Source organism: Aphelocoma coerulescens, chromosome 4 (assembly GCF_041296385.1).
Source record: "Aphelocoma coerulescens isolate FSJ_1873_10779 chromosome 4, UR_Acoe_1.0, whole genome shotgun sequence".
Classification (NCBI taxonomy): Eukaryota; Metazoa; Chordata; class Aves; order Passeriformes; family Corvidae; genus Aphelocoma; species Aphelocoma coerulescens.
This window is the reverse complement of record NC_091017.1, coordinates 33193626-33210387: the sequence shown is the minus strand read 5'-3', so window position 1 is coordinate 33210387 and position 16762 is coordinate 33193626. Positions and strand designations below refer to the sequence as shown.

General features: G+C 39.9%; 1 protein-coding gene across 1 annotated transcript in view; it reads left to right on the top strand.

The window, feature by feature from the left end:
* Positions 1–8960: 8960 nt before the first annotated feature.
* GATB (glutamyl-tRNA amidotransferase subunit B) overlaps positions 8961–16762 on the top strand; it is a 42903-nt gene continuing 35101 nt past the window's right edge. Inside the window, exons 1-2 of the mRNA XM_069013478.1 lie at positions 8961–9175; positions 11136–11286. Of these exons, the coding sequence (XP_068869579.1) occupies positions 9018–9175; positions 11136–11286 (309 nt within the window). The 5' untranslated portion in view covers positions 8961–9017. The remainder of the gene's footprint in view (positions 9176–11135; positions 11287–16762) is intronic.

Below are 16762 nucleotides of genomic sequence, written 5' to 3'. Positions count from 1 at the left end.
GATCATGTAAATTACCTGCCCAGGGCCTAGTAAATTTGATCCCTTGAGTTTACAGTTTGGTATAAACACTAGCTTGATTAATCATGTAGCAGTTTCTTAATGCTGCTCTGTTCACTCAGAGGATAAGCACTAGATACTAAATTTTTAAGGTTTTTTATTTAAAAGCTTCTAGAGGCCCAAGTCCATCTTTAATGCACTTTATTAGTTCATTCCTAAAATCCAAACACCTGGCCCATTGAAGCAGGTTGCAGATGCCCTTGAACCCTTTGAATAATCACATTATGCTCCTGACTTGGTTTATTTCCACTTCTATCAAGAGCAGTAAATCAACAGTTTCCATTATCAACTGAAAATACCTACTGTCATCCTGGGATCTCAAATATTCAATTCTCTATACTCTCATTATCCTTACTTTACAACATTCATAAGAGTTAGTTCAGTATCTTGTAATTCTCAGCTACCTTTTGATATTTGGTATTTCATTTTAAAGTCCCAGCTTTAGGAGTCTGGTAGCTTCATGAGAAATCACACCCCTAAATGTGACTTTATATTGTGAATTAAAGTGAGTTTAAAGAAACACTGAGGATATAAATCTTAACACTTTTGAAAAAATAGAAGCCAAGTAATAAACATTTACTACTATTTTAAAAAGAAAAGAAAAAATGCAGTCTCATATCCCTCTTGATTTAAAGTTAGTCTTGTGATGTGAATGGGGGGTGGTTCAAACTCTCAACACTAAGAACTGCCCTTTCAATGAATCCACATCCCATGAATTTGGATCCATATTTAAATGTACAATAGAAATTCAAGCCTGAACAGCTAAGTGAATACAGCCACACTGTGAAGAGATAAGCTGTGAATGAATAGCTTAATTGGGCACTTGCAAAATTAACTTGTCAAAAGTAATTACTCTATACATGATCCAACTGGAAATGTTTTATATCAACCACAATTTGAAAGTGTATTTATGCTATTCCTTGGCCTTTAAAAGATACATTTACAATATGCTGATTATTTACTAAGCTACTATCATGCATTTACAAACCTTTCAAGCATTCTGGTAAAAAGAGACAACAAATTCATTTTTGTCCAGTTCCAAAGAGGTCAGCAGATACACTGACTATATTTTTTATGAAAATTCTAATTCTTTCTTCTCCTTGTTAGAGTAAAATCATCCTGGCTAAAGGTATATGTTTGTTTTCTGTGTGTAACAATAAAAACGGATTTAAAATTAAACAGCTAGAGATTGGGAAAGACCAAGAAAATATAATGATGACAAGTTAAGACACACAAGCAAGTGTCCATATTTCAAAAGACTATAAGGGAAAAAAAACCCACAGAACCACACATGCTTTGAGGAACAAGAGTCCAAGAGGAAGTAAAAATCTCTCCCTCTCAGGACCTAAAAGAAACAGAAAGCTTTGCATAACCCATATAGAAGTAATAAAATGCTTCCTGAACTACACAGTTCCCACCTAGTACCATGAGATAGGAGATCATAATTGGAAAAATAGAATGTGTTGATACACAGATATATTTCTTCCAGCCATGCATAAGGCAGCTGCATATCTATTCAAAATAACCATTTTGCCATTGAATTTCCATCTCAGTAACGCAGGAAGCAGTAATCCAAAGTGTGTCTTTGAGGCCAGGTACGTCATGTAACCTTCAGATACACATTCGCCACTCCAGGCCTGGCCTGGCCTAGCAGAAAGGTTTTTCTGTACATGCTGTAAAAATACAAGAATTGTCTAGTGACTTAGCAGAGTAGCCCTTCTCCTCATACACATACTACCCTGATGAAAAAGGCTTCCTATGTCAGCACTCATGGATTCCCTTAATCTACACAGTAGCAGAAAAAGACAGAAGAGAGACCAAAAGCATTGTTGGAACAAAAGCCAGCAATGTATTTTTATACCATTACCCCTACTTTTGGCCACAACAATGAGCATCAGCAGAAAGAAAAAATTTCTAGAGAGAAAGCTGTGCTACCATACAATAAATGCTAACATCTAGAGAGGAAAGAGAAGGACATATGGCAAAGCTGGAAAGGTTGGTCTCCAAAGTCCCTTTGGCAAAGTTGTTATTGCAATTATCTAACACATGCTACCTCCTTTGGGTTTGCTTTAGCAATGGTTTGGGGAGCCAAACCCAAACCTTTACTCAAATCCCCCAGAGTTTTGTTTGAACAAGGCCTGTAGAAGCAGCCCTTTGACACAGTCTAAGTATCATGTGCTGCTGTGAATTCCCTGCACATGCTGCTATCCTGGACAAGGCAAGGAGGAAATATAAACTTCAAAGATTATTTAATGTATTAAAACTTAATGAGCCATTGCCCCAATATGTGCACAGCACACAACACCTCTTACATTCTGGCTTCAGACTGCAATTTACTAATCAGCTACTGAAGCTGAAGCACCTCGGTCCCAAAGCAGTTACTGACTGATTGGTTAATAAAAATTTCTACAGAGAGAATTTCACTTCCATAATGGAAGAATTTCATCTAATCTGAGATGATGAAATCACTTGCTGAAGCACTTCAGTCCTAAAGTGATTGACCAGTTAATAAAAGTTTCTATAGAGAAAATTTCACTTCTGCAATGGAAGAATCTAATCTCATCTAATCTGAGGTGATAGATAAGAAAAAAAAAAAAACAAACCACACACAGAAAACCCCTCAACTTCCCCCCCCACCCCCCGAACAAAAAACAACCCAACATACAGGACAAACTTCAGACAAAATCAAAAGACCCCAAGCCCCAACTTCTCCCTCCAAAAAATACCTCTTGACCAACAAAACCAAACCAAATATCAGCACTTAATTATTTTCCTTGCCTTTAATATAATATTAAAATAGGTATTCTACTATCAATGTATTTTATATACTGGCATATGACTTTAAAATGTCTATTGTCCACAAGCCTGCATAATTATTCAGACTTTTTTCAAAGAATAAGTTGGAAAACAAACACTGCGATATAATACGTACGAAACACCACTCCAAGAGCCTTCAATGGGCCACGTTATTCCATGAGCAAGGGGTAACTCAGGTCAAGTTCAACAGAAGGGATAACTCCCAGGTGAAGTTCATAACGAAATAAAAAGGCTCTGGTTAGTTATCAGCCTATTTCACATCAGCTGTGACTACTAGCAGGTAGCAGTTCACACTAGTCAGCATGAACTGATGGCACCACAGAAAGTCCAAGGACAGAATAAATGACTCAAGAGGAAACCCTCAATTGAAATCTGTTGGCAGTACTTTCCATTAGGACACTAGATACACAAGTAACAAAACAGGAAATATGTTTGTACTGCTTCTGTGTGTTCTGGCCTGTTTTGTACCCAAAGGCTCTCATTTCTCCAGGTTGTCACAATCTGTCTCCACTTACAAGCTCTCAGTTATGCCTGTGACTAACACACCATCTTTACCAGGTCCATGGAGAAATCATAATCTAGATGCAAAAGCAGTGAGTCTGAAGGAAAGGAAAAAAAAAAACCAAACCCCCAAAACTACATCACATTGTGAGATGGATGTTTGATTTCAAGGGCACTAGCATTCTCTTTTCATTCTCAGGAGAAGCAATGTTTACATTTTTTATTTCACTATAAGAAAAGGTACCAAGCACATAGGTATGGCATAAATACAGTGCAGAGGGGAAAAAAAGCCAAACATACATCATAAACATTCTTGTCACTCATTACTAAAAAGCAGAACATAAACCAGATTTTGCTTTGAATGCCACAGGCACTGTGGAAAGATGAAGACAGCAGTGCAACTATGTAATTAAAGAAAAAATTGTATTCCAGAGTAAAAACATCACATCCAGCAGGACAAAGGCTTCAATATGTGTTCTTCAAGCCCATCTGGGTCATACATAACACAATGTATAAATGTATACACTTGAAGGCAAGGAATACAAAAAGTTTTGAAAATAACTAGCTAACTACTAAATCAATCGTAAACTAGTAAAACAAAAGTCTGTGTTGCTGCATAGGGAAAAGACAGGGCTCTCTCACTTCAGGATCTGCAACTTTATTCACAGCTTTTGAACATTTCTCTGCAGTATTTTCCTGCATTTATATTTCTGCTGTTCTTTTAGTGAAGTAATACATCACAAAGTTCCATCTGGAAAACAGTTTTAGTTTACACCCTTATTGCTTTAGACAATTAAAATCAATCCTTAGCATTAAGAACAATAAAGGCAGCCCTTAGAAGCACCATGCTAAGTTGTGGAATAGTTTTTTTTTTTTAAATAATCACTTTTTCAAATTGGCTTCAACCTACTAGTAATCTCATGTCTTAAAGAAATCCTTCTCTTATAAGCAGCAGCTTGACAGGATTTAACATTTCAGACTATCTTTAGATTGGTTTTGATTAAAAAAATTAATTTTACACTAAACTAATGACATTATTATAACCAGCTTACTCCCAGCATTATGTTGCTTGACAACTCCTTCAAACTATTCCTTCGCTTTATTCATGACAGAGAAATCAATAATAATTGAAGGCTTTGTTGATTTTTAATACCATCTCTTAGGGGAAACACTTTGATGTGTATTCCCAATTTGACTGTTCAGCTAAAATTTTTCTTCTTTAAGAAATTTAGCATAGATCTTTGTGTCTGTTTTTTCCTAGGTTGGGCTATCAGCTGGAATCTTACAATGGAGTATATGAAAGTTCTTGTTTGAGTATCAGTTATGTGAAGCTATATGCTGCTGAAATGTTAGATCCATGACATTTATATATATAAAGTCATAGACTGCCTGCAACAAGAGTTACAGCTGTTAATTTAAGAAGTAACAGGTCTGAGATACAACACAGCTCTTTGAAAATTTCAGTTGAAAATTATAAGCAGAAGAACACTAAACAAAAATGCAATGCAAATGAAACACAAGAATAAATTAGTCTCACTTCTACATGCTTTTTCCTCTATTCTCCCTTGTTCTGAATGGACCAAAGTAAAAAACCAAAATCTAGAAAGACATTTTAAAGGTTTTCTTGCAGATACCGATAGAATTAGAGAGAACATACTAGTAAATTTTAGATCAGCTGAAATATTAGCCATCATTTCTGCATAATCACCACAGACAGCCCACACATAAGATTCATCCAATAATTCGAGTTTAATATAGATGCTTTAGCCTAGTCTCTGCTGTTTCCAAATGCAGTTTCCATTGCTTGAAAAATAAACTATGAAAGCAAACCACTATAACATATTCCTTGTAGACTGAACTATATCTAAGTATAAACCTGACATGGTTCCTGAATTACAGCTCAAACATTTAGAAAACATTGTGCATTATAGCAGGTCCAAATCAAATGGAGCGATCACCCTGGAGGTAAATCATACTGATTTTCAACTAAAAGAAATGAATCTGTAGGCAACAAGGAATCATACCAAAGGTAGCATAGGCTCATAATGTGGATTTTTCAACAACTTAATCAAGATGCAATACCAAGACCACAGTGATATGCTAGGAAATCCTCTTATGCCTATAATAGTGGAATTCCACACTGGAAAAATAAGAGTTTAATTTATTAAACAAGAAGATTAGGATAGTACTCACCCTCAGACAAGGTTAGTGGCACTGGACTTCCTCAAACACTGCCTCTGCCAAATGGGTTTTCGTGGAACTCAGCTACCACAAGGTCAGTAACCACTTCAATTCCAGCTCAGGGTCCTGAGACAAAGAAGTGTACTGTGCACCTAAGTGAGAGTTTTCAGGATTGCCAGCAACATTCAAATCACAGGTGTAGCCAATATTCAGTGCAGTGCTCCCAGGCAAGACACAACCAGTACAGAAAGGTGGTGATACACAGGCTCCTCATGGCTGAGCCAAGGATACCAGTTCTCTTCAGCAACACAGCCTCTGAGGAACAGTGAATTCACCTTCTACATCAGCTCCTATATGTAACTTACATGTTTTCATTACTGTTTACAGAAATTGCTTGTGCATACATAATTTTTGTGGTGTTTTTTTTTTTTTTTTCCTAGCCAAGTCTGGTCCTTATTTTCAACTCATGAGTTATAAAATTTTGTTAAATAAAATAAAATGGCACTACGTCCCAATTAGGAAATTGATGACACTTTGTACAATAATACACTTTGATACAAGACCCCCTCAAATCACGAGGCTGTTCACATTACCCAATCTATCACTGCATGCATGCATACACACATGGTCAGCAGATCATACAGGCAGCTCTATTAGCTCCCTATATACTCTTTCCTATGGTCAACAGAAATATCCTTTCCCAATCCTCAGGATCAAGTACATATTTTTGTATTTGCCATGTCCTATTACTGGTAGATAGACAAGTTGAATCCATATTCCAGACCGAAAATCATTGTCACTATTAGCTCAACGTTGCAGGACAAAAAGAAAATTTCTTTTTTTATACCTGTAGAGGAAAAAAAAATAAAAACAACAACGCTTTCAAGGTATTGGAGTGATCCTAGGGGCCTAAAAGTTTGAAAACATCCCTTAACATAGTTTGCTTCCAAATTTTGCAATCTGCTTCATTACTCTTGCCTGTTGGGCAATGTCTGATTTTTTGATAGACTATGCATCTACTCTTCCAAAAGTCACAACCTCTGCTTCAAAATCTAACAGAGGTTCCTGTCTGTTCCTCATTTCACAGGCTGAAATAAGACACTGCAGGCAGCCTGTGAAGTATCTAACAAACACCCCAGTCTGAATATCCCATTCCCTGCTATACCAAAAGGAGAGCTCACAGTCCACAAAAGGAGTAAGTATGCATGCTAAGTATGACTTGCAAGAAAATAGATTTTAGAGCTCAGACCCTAGAAAGTGAAATTCAGAGGGATCTTCTTTCAAATAAGTGGGAGAGACTGCTTGTTTATGGCTTAAATGATATGCTGTTGGGGTTTTGTTCTCTACAAAATTCCAATTTCCTCTCAGACATTGGTTAAATTCTTACAGTAACAAGAGACTCAGAGCAAACTGTCCCCTGGGTCTAGCCTCTCTAAGATATGAGTCTACATAGTACTGAACTATCATAGCACAAATCTTTATGCAGTGCTATTTTCCTATTCCAAGCCACAGCATGATCTACAAACACACTGCAATAAGGAACAAATATGTAGCCTCTCCCACCTCAAAGTAAGCTGCTGGGAAAGGCAATTTTTCCCTGTGAATGAGCAGCTTACTGTATATGGATGTGTGAGCTTTCATTTATTACCTATGTGGTTACTGGCAAAAGGCTGCAAAGGAAAAGGTTCTTCTAATGGGATTTTTTTCTGAGAAAGGAATTAAAATAACATTGAGACAATTTAAATCACAAACAATGGTACTTCCCAGTCTTCCTCTCTAAGTAAGACAATACCTAATACAGCTAAAAGTTCCAGAGGAATTGTCTGGGATGGATTTCAACCCTTTTGTGTTGTCTACTCCCCTCTAAATAATATGGCCAAAGGGCAGAAGTCTGTGCAATCAGGGCACAGTAAGGCTTTAAGTAACATGATTTTAATATTCATTAGGTTTTAACTTCTTGGTGACTATTTATGAAATCTTCTATTACATCAGGATAACAGGCTTAAAAGAAAGTCAAATAATCTGAAACTTTTACATCAGCAGAAACACTTCAGAACTATATTTAGAATCTATCCTGATAGCTGGGTTGAAATGACCTGCCAATCCCTCCCTAGTTTCAAATAATAACTGAATCCAGAGTTCATGGAGGACAATTATAAAGACAAGGAATTTGTCACAGAAATAAAAGCCATATACTAAAGCTTCAGTCTGAAATGAATTTTTCATCAAAATACATTGCAAAGGCCCCTGCTAAGTCCAAATGAAAATGGGGTTTTCCTCAAATCAGAATTATCAAAAGTTCTTAAATATTTCATTGGTTTAAAGACTGCTACACTGGCTTTTTATTAGTTTACTTCATATCTGAAGAAGTTTCCAGCAGAAGAGAAGGAAAAAGGCCACTCCAATGTTCTTTCCATCTCCACAACATGTAAAAGATGACCTGTGGTCAGCTCTTCTCTATTGGAAAGGAACTTTTTCTTGGTCACTCTTTGTTGTACAAGGGAAGGATATTTCCCAAGAAAAGGAACATGACACACTAATTAAAACAAGATATACTGCACAAGTACCTACAGATCAGTGTCTACGGAAGGGATCCCTCAACTGCTTCTTCTTATAAAGCACTTCCAGTTAATTTAACTTATTTAAAATATAAACACATCAGAAAATTAGTGCTATGAAACATTGGTTATAAGACATTTTCTTACTTCGGTAAATTATTTTCTGCATGACTCAGAACCAGTCAGCATCTCATATTAGAGCTTGGGAAGACAAGAGGTCATAGAAGTTCCAAGACACTTTCAAGTGCTCGTGTGCACCACTGTCCCCTGCTGGAAGAAACCAGTCTCACTGACGGGTTTGTGACTGATCAGCTTCTCTTGGCGGTCGCTGACATAGCGCAAAGATGACATAAGCAGCAGCTCATGTTCATTCCCATTTAAGCTCCACAGGCCTGTGGCTTGGGATGGAAGGTCGTTAATTCTATCATCTGTGCAATGTAGCTGCGTAAACATTAAAGATGTTTGCGTGTGCCCCGGACAAGTCTCTTTATTACCACATACCATCCCCAGGCCCTGCTGAGACTTAACCTGGCTGCTCTGTGTATGAGAAGTTAAGCTCCAATACCTCAGCCGCGTGGTACAGCATCATTTGATGCCCAAGGCTTGCAAACGGCCGCCGATAAAACAGCAGCTGGTTTTATGTCAACGTGAGCCCAGAAGAAAAACACATACAACCCATTTTGGGGGCCTGAACCACCTAAGGCGTTTTAAACAACAGCCAAGAAGCGATCCCTGTTCCTCGCCCCCGCATTCCCGGGATAGTGAGGGGACCAGCGGGGGCGGTGCCGCCGCGAGCGGCCTGACGGGAGTTGTAGTCCGCCCGCAGAGCCCGCGCTCCGCGCAGCCATCCCGGACTGCATTTCCCAGGGGGTGCTGCGGGCGTCTGGCAGCCGCCGGCAGGCAATGGCGGCCATGGCGGCGCGGGGGTGCGGACGGGTCTGGCGCCGGGCGTGGCAGCGCGGCACGGGGAGGCCGGGAGCCGGGCACGGTCCTTCCCCCCGCGGGCAGAGGGCTGTCGCCTGTAACGCGAAAGGCGGGGAGGTGCCGGCGGGGAAGAGCGGGTACGGTGCCGGAACGGCGCGGGTAGAGGGGTTGGCGGAGCTGGTTCTGTCGTGGGGCATCCCGCCCTCGGGGCGGAGCCGCGGGGCCGGCTCTGAGGCCCCGGGCTTGGGCACGGGAGCGGCGGTGACGGCGGCGGGGTTCGGTGTAAATTCCGAGTTCTGAGCTGTGTAAGGCATGCACAGCTTACTGGCAGCTGGCAGCGCCTGCTCAGCACGCGTTTATCTCGCGCCCTCCCCAAAGCGCACACGGTAATTGCCGCGGCAGTGGGGCCGTGACCCTCTGACACGCTTGGCTGCGATAAGAGCGTGCAGCTCAGGAAGCCTGAGCGTTCACGTGTGCCGAAAATGAACAGCGAGGGCCGCACCAGCTTCCATGAGCGTGTTTTCAAGGGTTATTCTAGTCCAAAAGAGGCTTTTTCTTCCAGTAGAGTATTGCGAGATTTGGGCAGTGTGCCTGAAACAGCATTTTATTTCTGCTGCATCTGAAAGTCACGACCTGAACAAATTGTCCTGTTCTCTGGTGTGCTGGGAGTTTCTCTCCACACAGCTGATTACTTCAAGAAAGTTGCGCAGACACCAGGGGAAGTAGCTGCTGATTCTTTAGAGACACAGATAAACACAGTCCTTGAACAAACATGGCGAGAAGTTCCAGGTGCCTCATCAGTGTTGTTAGCAGGATTGAAGGGCTGACTGGCACATGTACCTTTTTCTCTGAGTGTAAGCCAAGGCACCGATTCAGCAAAGCACCTGGTGTAATTTTTAATACCATGATATGACAGAAAGGCATTTCTGAAGAATGCAGGAAACAATAAATTTGCCTCTAAAGTGTAAAAGAAAGCCCACATTATTTCTTAAAACTTGAGGCATCTGTATGATTAGTTGAAAATAACAAAGAATAATACTATTTCAGTAAAAGAAAAATTATTAGCTTCTTTAAACATCTGAACCGTAATCTTTTATGATAATATTCTTCTCCCTAAAGCATCAATATAAATGGCATCCACATCACTAGTTTGCTGTTCGTAGGGATGTCCTCAGCTGTTGGGGGGCCGATGGAGAACTAAAACCTTGGCAATGGAGAAAGTTCACCTTTGGAAGGAACACTGTACTTGATATATTTGTTTGATGTTTTTCCACAGCTTGCTATCTCCTATAGCTATCTGGGTACTCATACTGCTGAAGGATTCTGCCATAGAAATGTGATTCCATCAGTGAAATATTATTTGTGCCACTTCATTTGTTCAAGGCCAGATAATTACTTACAGAAACTGTCAAGCAGTTCATACTTTAAAGATGACCTTTTTCTCTTGTCCATATAAAGGTTATGGATGTGAGAATTGCAATTACTTTTTAGATGATATGGAGAAGCTTTATTCTGCTGAATACATTCAGAGAACATTAGCTCTCTAGTTGAAATGATGATTTCTCTATTACCAGATTACTAATGTTTATGCTAATATTCTACTAATGCTGCTCTGGAGAGCCACCTTTCCCAGCATGCAAGTGTCTATCTGACAAAGAATACATAATTTATTATGCCACCTGTCTGTTGGAGATTTATCAAACTACCTGAGAAGTAATTCATATTTATGATGATTTGGGGATTTTCACGAGGCAGCAAATTAGGGTTCATCCAGCATGCAAGTGTGCCTCATTAATTTCTCAGAGATTTCTTGTGTAAGGAAAAGTTAAAAGTTACAAATCATTAAATTTTTTTATGACATTCTTTTTTGCATCCAACACTGCCATATAGTCCCTGTAGCCTCTGTTCTCCAGTATCGCAGGACAACCTTTTCCATTACCGTGTAGGTGCATTTGCAACATTGTTTACAATGTCTTTACAATCACAATTTAATTTTTGTTAATAAATTAAGCATTCTTAATTCTTCTGTTTCTGGCTGTTCATGGTTTTTAATGTCATCTATATTTAAATTGTTTCCCCCTTCTCTTTCCTTTTCAGCCTTGCTCCATGGATACCAGTTGTGGGTCTGGAAATTCATGCACAGATCAGTTCCAAATCAAAACTCTTCTCTGGTTCCCAAGTCCAGTTTGCAGCACCTCCCAACTCTTTGGTATCTTTCTTTGATGCCTCTTTACCAGGAACTTTACCGGTAAGTTAAGCTACAATTTCATTTATATCAGGATTAATGTCAGACAACTTTGTGTATGTTTCTAATATTTTATTCTTCTTAGGATTTGACAGTAGTCATATATATGACTACTTTTCCTTGCTGTTCTGATTTCTGTTTGTTTCATAACATGAGATGCCTAGTACTGTTTCTTTTCAATTTCCTCACTCCCTAGTTATTGCCTCAGATACTTTATATCCCCTGCAAAGGAAAAAAATCAGGAGTGTCTCTTCAGCATAGTGAATGGATTGTGGTATTTCTTTGAGGCCAGAGTGGGTGTGTTTGGTTAGTATGCCACACAGGAAATTCCTTAAATATGAGAGATGCTTAAAGCCCAGTGAGAGAAGAACATCTTAGATTTCTGAGTGGCCATTTGATGTTATTTTGCCATATGTTTGTTTATGTAGCTGTCATTTGCCATTTGGAATGTCTCACTGTGGAGTTACTTGGCTTCCTGAGTAGAAAGTCTCCAATTTAGGAAAGTGTCAACCATTCCTATTTCCAGAGCAAAGCAATTATTAAAAAAAAAAAGTAATCTGTGTGAAACACTGTGGATTAATAGGTCAGAATAACTAGCTAGCACTTAGCAATAAGGTTTATTAGTGAAAACATAGTAAGTGTTTGAATTCACAGCTTAATTATAACTGTGATGGCTATGACAGTACTGCTGTAAAATTCTCTGAGAATCTAACAAGTTTAACATAAAAATAAAAATTAAAAAATTCCAACATAAGCTCTTACAATACAGTGAAAATAAATATTGAATAGGCTTAGCATTGCCACATGCAACAAGTGTGCAGAGACTGTAATGGGGTCTAATTATTTAATGCAGAAGTGTTTCACTGACTGTATTCATTAAAGTGCAGGTTTGAGTTCCAGTTGCAGAAATGTATTTTTAAATCTAGTTGAAGCTTTTCATCACCATAAAACAGCCTCAGATAATCTTCTAAAATTGAGAACTAACTTGTGGCTGGATTTCTAGGGTCTTGATATATGTCATTATCCTTAAAAAGAGAAATTTTTTTATTATTATTTTATTTTTATTTCTGTATTTGCAAAGGTACTGAAAACTAAGGAAGTGAAGTTTAGATGCTAATAAAATTGGGATTTCACTCTGGTTACAGTGGCAGTTCAGAGCTGAGTTTCAGATGTAACTATATGGAAATTCTGAAAACTTCATGGAGATAATGGGAATCTTATGCAATCATTTGGTTTTAGAAGAGTCTAGCTAGACTTAAAGACAGAAAATTAGTTCCTTTCATTTGGGAGCAGGGCTAGGTTAGGTAGTCACAAAATCCAAAAGAGTTCAAGATTCTGGTTTTAGACCTTCTACTTAATCTTCTGTTACTGCACAGAAATTCTCTTAAATTGTCTACTGCTTATCTTCAGTCAAGTAGAAAAGCTGTTCTTGAGTGAACAAAAATGAATATTTGTGAGGAATTTAATTCTTCTGTATGTTACTATTTATCAAGGGTGCAGTGTGTGTGTGTGTCTTTTTTCTTTATTAATGAGGTTTTAAAACAAGGCTTGGTATGACCTTTGTGAGAAGACCCCAGTACATGTGGGCTTTGATGGAGAATATAACTGCACCTGAGAAGAAAAAATCCAGAATGGTTAGGTTAATTTTAAAGTAGCAATGCTATGTTAGGTTCTACCAGCTGCTTTTATCTATACAAAGAGAAGAAAGATTTTTCTTACTGTAGTACTGGTGAAAATAGAGCTGAAAGTGGATGTTACAAAATACATGTTCCTGCATGTTAGAATATGGTGCAAAATCCAGTCAGTAGTCACAGCTTTACTTTCCCATTGTACTTGCTGCACAGGAATCAATATGAGAGACCAGCATATGCTCTGGAATCAGCTGGGCTTGTTTTCTGTATGTAAGTTTGTACATGGCAATAGTATCTGAAGCAGAATTGGATTCTGGTAAATTTTGAAGGATGGAAGGTCATTTTTGAAAATTGGAAATATTTGTAGAATAAACCCAAACAAAAAGAAAAAAGCCATTTTAACAAATATTTGGTTATTGCCTGATAAGACTACTTAGAAGGTAAATATTCAGCCTTTCCTTTGGACGCTGTTTTGTTGAGAAATGAAAAAAATAGCAGCAAAGTTTTTATACAATAGTTGTGCTGTCTCTAGAATAGAATGATTGCTGTTTTAAACTGAGAACTATAGGGACAGTTTTCAGTATCACAGGGACTTAAATTTACTGTGTGACTACGAGGTGGTTGTGATAGAGAGCCATGCTAGTATTTGCTCCTTCACAATGGGACCAGAAATGATGGTGCTAAAGGGAGCTTTTCAGGTTGCTGTGCATTTCTGGGTCACCAGTAAGTGTTGGTGTGAGCCTTTGCTGTGCTCTGCACAGGAGAGGTGAAACTAGAAGAATGTGTTTAAGCCCTCCTCCATCTTTCCTCTTTATATTTGCTTCCTGTAAGGTTAATACAGCTTATTTTATGCTTCTGCTGCAAGTAGGCCGTGGGAGGGTCATCACAGTGGAAGTGGCATAGCCATTTCACTGTGTTGTTCTCATAAAGTGCCTCTGAGAGCCAGCTACAGGTGAGAAGAGCTATGCAGGTGGCCTCCTATTTGGCATGAGATGGAAAAAAATTATTATTAGAGTCATAGAATTATGGGATGGTTTGAGTGCAAGGGACCTTAAAGAGCATCTGGTTCCAGCCCCGCTGCCATGGGCAGGGACACCTTCCACTAGACCAGGTTGCTCACAGCTCCATGCAGCCTGGCCTTGAACACTTCCAGGGATGGGGTACACACAGCTTCTCTGGGCAGCCTGTGCCACTGCCTCACCACCCTCACAGTCAAGAATTTCTTTGTAACATCTAATCTAAACCTGCCGTGTGTCAATTTAAAACCATGTCCTGTCATTACAGGCCCTTGTAAAATGTCCCTCTGGCTCTCTTGTAGGCCCTGTTTAGGTACTGGAAAATGCTGTAAGGTCTCTCCAGAGTTTTCTCAATGCTGAACAACCCCAACTCTCTCAGCCTGTCTTCATAGGAGAGGTGTTCCAGCCTTCTGGTCGTCTTCATGGCCCTCCTTGGACCCTCTCCAATAGGTGTCCCTCTTATGTTGGGGGTCCCAGAGCTGGATGCAGCACACGAGGTGGGAACTCACAAGAGTGGAGTAGAGGGGCAGAATCACCTCCCTTGACCTGCTGCCCATGGGGCTTTAGATGTAGCCCAGAACACAATTGGCTTTCTGGACTACAAGTGTGGTTTCCTGGCTCATGCTGAGCATCTCCTCAACCAACACCCCCAAGTCCTTCTCCTTGGGGCTGTCCTCAATCCATTCTCTGCCCAGCCTATATTGGTGCATGGGATTGCCCTGATCCAGGTGCAGGACTTCACACTTGACCTTGTTGAACTTCATGAGGTTTGCACACGCCCGCCTCTCAGGCCTGTCCAGATCGCTCTGGATGGCATCCCTGCCCTCCAGCATGTTGACCACAGCACACAGCTTGTTGTCATCAGTGGACTTGCTGAGAATGCACCTGATCCCACTGTCCCTGTCACTGACAAAGGTATCAAGCAGCTCCAGTCCCAGTAGCAACCCCTGAACACCACTCGTCACTGGTCTCCACCTGGACATTGAACTGTTGACCACAGCTCTTTTAGTGCCACCATCCAGCCAATTCCTTGTCCACTGAGTTGTCCATCTGCCAAATCCATGTCTCTCCAGTTTAGAGACAGTGATGTCTTGTGGGACAGTGTCAAATGCTTTGCACAAGTCTGAGTAGACGATGTCAGTTGCTCTTCTTATCCACCAACTCTATAACCCTTTTGTAGAAAGCCACCAAATTCATCAGGTGTGATTTGCCTTTGTGAAGTTTTTTGGCTGTCAGTAACCACCTAATTATTTTACATGTGTCTTGGCATAGTTTTCTTCTGCTCCATAATCTTGCCAGGCACTAAAGTAAGATGGGCCAGCTGAGACTGACTGATGTGTCAAACCTTTGATTAATAAAGGGGGTTTGGGAATAGCAGGACTGCATGGCACATCCCATGCTAATCGGCACACTTTTTGTGCACTGTGGTGATGAAGCCCCTCACCACCAGATGTGATAGCATCTTACTCAAATTACTACAGTGCTCTCCTTTCTTTGGGACTGCATCTGACTATATACATTTCATTTCATGTAATGCAATTTGCAAAAGCCTGGGGTTTTTACCTTCTGAATGGACTTGGCAATGATCTTGGCTTGGTGTCTTCAGAAGACTTATTATAAAGGAAGTATTACTCTATACATGGTAGCAAATAGTGCATTATACCTGCAGACTGGACTAAAATTCTTCTGAGGATCCATAAAGGTGGTTGCCCTCCCAATCCAGTTTAGCCTCTGAAAATTCTGAGAGGCTTTATAAAGGTTTTTAAAGCTAAAACTATGCTCACAGAAGAAGAATCCATGATTATCTATTTTCATGATGGAGGTGGCTGACTAAAAGTTAATTATAGCTCAGCCACAGAAATAAGATAGTAGATCTAGCAGCTAAAGGCTGAAACCTTTTTGTCGGTGCTTAGTCTTTGTCGCACATTTTACGTTTGTCTCCTGCATGAGTGAAGTGAAACCGTGATCCTCTTGTAGGCAGTCGTTTGTAGGCAAGTATATAAAGAAATAATCTAGGATTTACATAACCAAGGTTTAAATTAATAAGATTTGAATGAATATTATCCCTACAGTCTTAAATATTTTGAACTTTTTGATATCTTCTCATGCATTTGAATTTCATTCTCCTTGTAGTGTGAACAGCATCTGTTTTATCTTTTTTTTACAACAGACTTTTCAGAAACACTTGGTAATGATCAAGCTCTTTTTCCAATGAAGAAAAGTTAAATACCTTCTGACCTCAGAAGAAACAGAGTAAGATCTGTGTTGAGCACTCCTGTAGAGTGTCACGTGAGATGCATGGTTTTGTCTGAACAAATAATTTTCTCCTTTTCCATCTGTAAACAGTATAGAGGGGCATGTTTTAGTCCTGCTTTATCTTCTCTTACTTGTATAATGGCAGTTGGGCAACCAGATCACTCCTTTTCATGGGAGAGTGCAATGCTAGAGCAGCTTTAGCCCTTGTCTCTTCTGGCAGTGCAGCTCTGGCACGTTCAGCTCCAAGCTCGGGCTTGTCCGGAGCTAGCAGATGCCGGCGCAGCACTGCGCAGTCGCCGAGAGCGTGTCTGTCAGGCTGTTGCCTTGCAGTGCTGGGCTGCTGAGGTGGCTGCCCAGGCATGTGACAGGGCTAATAATGGGATTAGAGAGGGTGTTACCATCTGTTCTTGGCAGTGGCAGGTACCCAGTGTTCTTCTAGATGTTTTGGGTGATGGATTATCAGACTTAAATAACATCTACAGTTCATCAGAATATACAGGATTTATCTGATGCGTTTTCTTTCAAAGGCTCTGAGAGGTTTGTGTGAGATTTTGGTGGATCTGTCTGTCAGCTATT